Raw genomic sequence first — 7,903 nt, 5'->3', positions numbered from 1 at the left:
GATATACATATTTTATATAATTATAAAAATTAAATTATAAATACACATTATTCTGCAATTTTTCTAAAAAATATCTGTGACAATCAGCTGCTCCCACAGACGTTACTGGGTTTTGCAAATATAAACATTCTAAATAATGTAATTTCCTCTCAGAAAAATAACATGCAGAGGATTTTGTTTTGAAAACTCCTTAAATGTGATAACTATAAAGAATACATCACTATTACTATTAGATTTAGTGCCGGGCGCAGTGGCTCATGCCTGTAATCCCAGCACCTTGGGAGGCCGAGACGGGTGGATCACGAGGTCAGGAGATCAAGACCATCCTGGCTAACACGGTGAAACCCCGTCTCTACTAAAAAAATACAAAAAAACTAGCCGGGCATGGTGGCAGGCGCCTGTAGTCCCAGCTACTCAGGAGGCTGAGGCAGGAGAATGGCGTGAACCCAGAAGGTGGAGCTTGCAGTGAACTGAGATCACGCTACTGCACTCCAGCCTGGGCGACAGAGCGAGACTCCATCTCAAAAAAAAAAAAAGATTTAGTAATAACTCTTTCAAAATTGTAACAATAAAAGTATCCAAATCAGATTCAAATTTAACTCCGACCAATCCATCAGATGATGTTCTTTCTACACTAACACTGGAAGCTGAATATATGTTTCCAGTATTCACTATCAAATTATAAACACCTAAGATCAATGTTTGTGACAAAAACACAAGGGGGAATATATCCAACTTAGCTGTGCTACCAGGCACACCTATGACCTCAGGTACTGCTTTTTTTGATGTGATTGGAGCACAAAGAATTCTACTGCAAGAAGCAGAGAAGTTTTATTCATAAAAAGAAATACATATTTATTATATTTCTTACCCTGCTGCTTGCTTAATGACTGCATTTTTTATTGGCAACTGTGCAAGAAACGCAAAAAAAAAAAGGAGTTCATTTCATTTCTACTATTATTTGTATAAACAAGAAAAAAAAATCAAGCTACTGCCTACTTATGAGATGCATTTGCTTGCGTTAGTTTATAATGGTGACACCAACACCAAGCAAATGACTACTATCAAATGGTCACGCACTCCAAGTTCACATACTCTCACTAAAAATTCGCAATATTTGTTTGATATGCAAAGAAGTCTGGTATTAATAGACTTTAGTCTTGTTTCATATTTATAAATTACTATTTCTCCAGGTGCTTTATTCAACCAGAATTTCATAAGGCCATGATCACTAATAATAGCCTGACAAGAGAAAAAAATGTCAGTAAATAAAAGTAATAAAGAAAGGGCCTATATACTATTGATTGGATTTTGCTAATTCCAACATTTTATGCTTTCACAGGAAGCAAGAGTGAGGAGTTCTACACAAGGAGACTTATGACCTGTCAGGTCCTTATAATACCTATTTCAAGATGGCTACAAACCTGTTTAACCTTCAATACCAGAAAATAGTTTGACAAAAACTAGTAACTGAAAAAGGAGAGAGAAAATATCTGGATATGCCACACTGAAAACAAATACATTACAAATCAGATCCTACTACAGCCATCCCAAGATACTTGAAAAGAATAAAAGAAAAGAATTTCAAAAGCTAAGGCTTTTCAAATTTAATCAACTTCCAAACATACAAAGCCTAGTTTCTGACTCCTTATACTTCAATACTATGAACAAACCCATTCCTCAAAGCCATTGCATAATATCTCTGTATATCTAACTGATGTTCAATAAGGGAAAAGGCAATTTAATAAGGAAGCAATAATCTTTTCAAAATTGGTGCTAAAACAACTGAATGTCCATTTGGCAGAAAAAATAAAAAAACTTCAAACCTACACTCACACCATACACAAAAATTACCTCAAAATGTATCATATACCTTAACATAAAAGCTAAAAACTGTAAAATTTCTAGAAGAAAACATAGGAAAAAATCTTTATGGCCTTGGTTAAGGAAAGGATTTCCCACAGAGGACAAGAAAGTATAAATAATAATTCATAAATTGAATTTGATTCAAATTATAACCTTTGACTGTCAAAAGACCCCACTAAGAAAATGAAATGGCCAGCCACATACCAGAAATGTGTTTATTCTACAAATACATGACAAAAGACTAGTATCCACAATATATGAAGAACTTCTATAACTCAGTAAGAAGAAAATCTAAATATTTTACAAAATCTACAAAAGATTTTAATAGACACTTCACCAAAGGAAAAAAAATAGATGGCCAGTAAGAATACAGGAAGATTTATAAGGAATCTTCCTGTGACAATGGAAATGTTCTATACACTGCTAAAGGTATTAAATACACAGATGTATAGAACTGTCAAAAAACATCTAACTATATACTTTAGATTTATGTATTTCACTTTATAAACATTATAACTAATAAAAGTATTCCATAATGACCAGTGTTAGCAAAGACCACACTGTTATCTATATATTGGTATACTTCTCAGGCACAACCAGGCAATTCATATCAAATTTGACTAAGCAATTTCACTTTTAGGAATTCATCCCAAGAAAATTGTCAGACAAGTAAATATAAGGGTATTTACTGCATCACTGTTTTACTTATGGTAGAGAAAATTACAGAGCCTACATTTATATTAATAGATTAAATAAATTATAACATCTCCTATAATGAAATACAACTCAGTCAAGAAAAAAATGATCAAATGGGTTACTGAAGTTAAGACTGGTACTGATGCCACATATTACTGAGACTGGAAGTCCATCAGGACCCAGTCCCTTCACACATGAATGCTATTATTTGATAAAAATAGCTAACAGTGAACACAAACTGTAAGAGTGGTAACAGTAACCTTACATTCCAACAACAGCACTACTATGGCCAAAGATCTGGCGCAGCAATGGCTCCACTACAGCACTAAGAACAAGATTTAAAAGAAGTTTCAACAACAGCACAGGATAGTGAATGAAAAAGATCCTTGCTGATACTGATTCGTAAATCCCCTTGACACACATATACAAAATTTTGTCTTCAACATTTATATATTTTCTCTCATCTACAGGCTTCAAAATTTTTAAGATATATGTGACCCAAAAGAGTTTAAGATAAATTGGTATGTATGTACACATGCTTATATATAATCACAGGAAGAAAAAAAAGACTAGAAGGAAACATACCAAAGTGCCAAAAGTTGTAGTGTAAGATGGTGACTTTCTCCTTTGTGTTTCCACATAGTTTTAAATTTTTCAATAATATCCATGTATGTTCATGCATTAAAACAAAATACATAAAAAAAAAAAAATACCAGTAAACTCAGAAGAAATATAGGATAAACCAAGCCTTTTTTTCACATTTCTTTCTTTGCCTTTAGGGTTGTAGTAAAAAGGAAGATAAAGGCCTAGGCCTTTGACTAGCAAAGAAAAGAAAGATATGATGTTATCTGAAAAACAACATTTTGAAGTGGCCAATCTGTTAACATGGTTAGAAATGAAGATAATTGTAAAAAGTAAAAAGCCAGATAGTAAAATTTTTTAATGTTATTAAGGTAAAAGAAAACTCAGATATGGGGCATAAAATTTTTAAGGAGATCAATTAAAAGCATGACCTGAATAAATTAATGATTCCAAAACTTCACTTTAACTATCAGTTTGTTTCCCTTCCATCAACCTTCATACCAGTTGCTAAGCAATAGCTGCCTAAGTGCTGGACTGTTATACTTCCTGACTAACTAGGAATGCTGGATCATTACATTTCCAGACTAAGAGTTTTGGACTCTGTTACACTTCCTGACTGACCAGGAATGCAAGGGCCTCATTATACTTTCTAACTTACTTGGAATTCTGAACTTCATTTCTTCCTACTGACCAAAAATTTAAGACTCTGTTATACTGTAAGTATATTAAGAGTCATTACCATAAGCAGGAGTGTTGGATCCTCACTAACTAGGAGTACTAACCCTTTCACATTGACTAACTAAAACCAATAATTTCATTCTCATGTAAAAACTCTAGATTTTGAGTTCCTAGGTGGATGCAGCCCAAATGGTGAAAGGGAGGTAGGTAGATACCAAGAAAAAGAGCCAAGAGTCTGGGTAATTACTTCCCTGAATCAATAATTAGTTTTTAGCTTGCCATTTGAGGTCTATATTAAGAGAACACCATTTTGTAATCCAAACCAGTATAATTTTAGATCATTCTTAAGCATGTATTTTAATATTACATGCATTACTGAAAAAATCATTTTTGGATTATGAATTATCAAACTAAAATATTCTTGCCACACACAAAATTCTTGTCTACAAAGTCCTATAAAACCAGACCCCTACCTCTGCTTAGTCTTCTCCTCTAAGCACACTCCTTTGCTCACTATACTCTAGCCACATTAGATTTCTACCTCTTTCTCCAACACGTCTGCTCTCAGCTCAGGGCCTTTGTGTTTGCTTGTCCTTCTGTTTTCACAGTGCTTTTTCCTCAGATCGTCACCTGGCTGGCTCCTCATTCTCACATTTCAGCTAAAATGCTACCCCATAAAATAACCCTACCTGACTCTACAATATAAAATAATCCCCTCTATATCTTTAGTCATGCTATTCTACTATTCTATTTGGTTTTCTTCGTGATATTTATCATATTATAAAATTACACTGTATATTTATAAATTTACTTTTGCAGATTATCTGACTCCCATCTGCTCAAGAATATAAAATCCAATAAGACTGTGGATTTTGTCTTGTTCATTGCTACATCCCCTGTGCCTAAAACAGCGCTAGCACATAGTAAGGGACTCAACATAGTATTTGAATTCATACATAAGAGAATGAGATAAACTCATTTTGGACTTACTAGCTTTATAAACTATCATGTCAGGTGACAGAAATAGAGATGTTATCGAATGCCAACTATCTTTCTCTAAAACCAAAACCTAAATGTGCTACTTCAACATTCTACTAGTGATCACAGAACTAATTTTTTTTAAATATTGAGAGCTATATGTCACATATTGATAAGAGGGTTTGCCTATGGTTTCTGACCTAATTCTTTTTCTTCATTTTATGGACATATAATAGCTGTATATATTTATGGAGTACATGTGATATTTTGATACAAGCATACAATGTACAATGATAAAATCTGGGTAATTGGGATATCCATCACCTCAAACATTTATCATTTATTTGTGTTGGGGACACTCCAAATCTAGCTATTTAAATATATACAATAAATTATTATTAATTATAGTCAGTCTACCGTGCTACAGAACATCAGAACTTATTCCTTCTATCTATTTTTGTACACATAAACCAACCTCTCTTCATCCCCCACTCCCTACCACCCTTCCAGCCTCTGGTTACCACCATTCTGTTCACTACCTCAATGAGATCAACCTTTTTAAGCTCTCACCTACAAGAACATGCAATATTTGTCTTTCTGTGCCTGACGTTTCATTTAACAGAATGTCCTCCAGTTCTATCCATGTTGCTGTAAATAACAGGATTTCATTCTTTTTAAGGCTGAATGATATTCCATTGTGTGTGTGTGTAGTGCATTTTCTTTAATTCATTCATCCTTTGATGAACATTTAGGTTGATTCCATATCTTGGCTATTGTGAACAGTACTGCAATAAGCATAGGGGTGCAGATATCACTTCAAAATACTGATTTACCATATTTTGAATATATTCCAGCTGTGAGAACTGCTGGGTATATGGTAGCTCTTTTCATTTTTTGAGGAACCTCCATATTGTTTTCCATAATGGCTGTACTAATTTATATTCCCACCAACAGGGTATAAGTGTTCCCCTTTCTCTGCATCCACCAGCATTTGTCATTTTCTGTCTTTTTTATAGTAGCCACTTTAACTAGGGTGAGATGATATCTCATTATGGTTTTGGTTAGCATTTCCCTGATAATTAGTGATGCTTAGCATTTTTTCATGTATCTGTTGACCATCTGTATGTCTTCTTTTGAGAAATGTCTATTCAGATCATTTGCCCATTTTTTTAAATCATAGTATTTGTTTTTCTACAGTTGAGTTGAATTCCTTATATATTCTGGATTTTAATCCCTTGTCAGGTGAATAGTTTGCAAATATTTTCTCCCATTCTACAGGTTGTCAATTACAACTGATTTTTAAGATGCTTTGAAACAAACATGGCTACAGGGAGAAATATGTGTACATGGCAGATACTTAGATATTCACTTTTTCCTGCTAAACCTGTACATAATTCCATAAACCTTAATATACTGCTCGAGGCAGACCCTATTAATGGCCTTTGCGCACAGCAAAATATAACTGAACAGAATTGGTTTAAGTGTTAAAACTGTTTGTCATCTCTAGTATACTGGAATCTGAATCTAGAGCCCGAAGACCTGGGGTCCAAGTTTTTGTCCCACAGCAGTGTCAACATAATGATGGAGCCAAGAAACTGATTCAGGAAAAATGAATACAAAGAATCTGGAAGACAATGTGAAGGTGGTAGCATCAATAAATTAGAGATGCTACTGCGCTTCAAGTATTTTCCAAGTCAGGTTACGGGTATGAGATGGTGTGAGAAAAGAGGGGTGCCTGAAAATAAGATTATAAAGGAGGTGGCAGCGATTGGTAATGATAAAGTTATGGTCAAGATTATAACAGAGGGTGCCCTGAGCAAGATAAATGTTTGAAAAGCTGTGTGGAAGAAAAGGTTTTAAGTACCAAGGAACAGCGATTCCAAATAAAGGCTTAATAAAAGAAAAATAAAGGTGTAATAAAATAAAAGGTACAGAAATGTAAAATGTGGTGGGACTTCCAGCTAACTTAAGTCAACAGTGACTGCTTACTGTCATCCGATATCTCCATCTGTCTCAGTTATCAATTTATCGACTCTCAGATCCAAAAGCATCTTCCATTATGTTCTGATTTAAGAAAAAAAAGAAAAATCTCTTTAGATATCTCTCTCCTTTAAAGTAAGGATGATATTAACCTTTCTCTGTAAAAGGCACTGGAAGGACACTGCAGAAGAGAGATGTTCACCTGCAGTTTCTGGCCGCAACTTGGAAGCCAGCAGTATGAGCGTGAGGATATCCAGTATTCTCAGCCATGGGTTCAGAACACCTTCTCTCTGCAACCTTGCAGTCTTAGCCTACCAATAACCTTTGCATGGCCTTCTCAATATGCAAACAAGTGTTCAAAGGCCTCCTGTCCACCCACTAGGACTCTGACTTCCTCTGTAAAACCCTGTACACATCGTGCCTGTGGTTAGAGGGTTAGCACCAGGCTGCTGCTCCTGCAAATTGCCCACCCCCATGTGCAGTCTGTCCATGCACAGAGGGACCCCACACTCTCTGCAAGCCCACTGTGTACCTACTCTTCTGCTTGCTGATAGGCTTCCCCACCTGCATAGAAGATGCTAACTGCTTGTCTAGTGACTACGAACCAGGCCTAGCCTGGTGTAGCCAAACCAGTGAACACCTTTTCTATTCGGTAAGCTGAACTACATATTCAGCAAGATGTGAATCCCTTCTAAGTTTGCCCTTCCTTAGGACAATTTCTTGGGAGAAATTTCCTGGGAGAAATAAACTTCAAACGCAACCCAACTCAAAATTATACTCAAACTCTTAGCATACATAAAGGGAGACTCATGGCCAGGCGCGGTGTCTCATGCCTGTAATCCCTGCACTTTGGAAGGTCAAGGCAGGTGGACCACCTGAGGTCAGGAGTTCGAGAACAACCTGGCCAACATGATGAAACCCCGTCTCTACTAAAAATACAAAGAATTAGCTGGGCGTGGTGGGGCACACCTGTAATCCCAGCTACTCAGGAGGCTGAGGTAGAAGAATCACTTGAACCTGGGAGACGGAGGTTGCAGTGAGCCAAGACTGTGCCACTACTGCATTCCAGCCTGGGCAACAAGAACAAAACTGAGAAAGGAGAGGGGAGGGGAGAGGAGGGGAG

The 7,903-nt window shown here is 36.0% G+C and overlaps 2 protein-coding genes across 2 annotated transcripts in view; one reads left to right on the top strand and one right to left on the bottom strand.

The window, feature by feature from the left end:
• The window catches only part of LOC108520486 (FAS-associated factor 1-like), a gene marked incomplete at its 3' end in the record, with an annotated part of 145,947 nt that overhangs the window by 125,238 nt on the left and 12,806 nt on the right, over positions 1–7,903 (bottom strand). The gene's annotated exons all lie outside the window — the stretch shown is intronic.
• LOC108520485 (28S ribosomal protein S6, mitochondrial-like) overlaps positions 4,012–7,903 on the top strand; it is a 4,982-nt gene continuing 1,090 nt past the window's right edge. The window contains 1 exon segment of the mRNA XM_017859896.1: positions 4,012–4,025. Within this exon segment, the coding sequence (XP_017715385.1) occupies positions 4,012–4,025 (14 nt within the window).

The sequence above is a fragment of the Rhinopithecus bieti genome, unplaced genomic scaffold (genome assembly GCF_001698545.2).
Source record: "Rhinopithecus bieti isolate Rb0 unplaced genomic scaffold, ASM169854v2 scaffold_53602, whole genome shotgun sequence".
NCBI lineage: Eukaryota > Metazoa > Chordata > Mammalia > Primates > Cercopithecidae > Rhinopithecus > Rhinopithecus bieti.
Note: the sequence above shows the minus strand (reverse complement) of the source record. Positions and strands in the feature narration are given on the sequence as shown.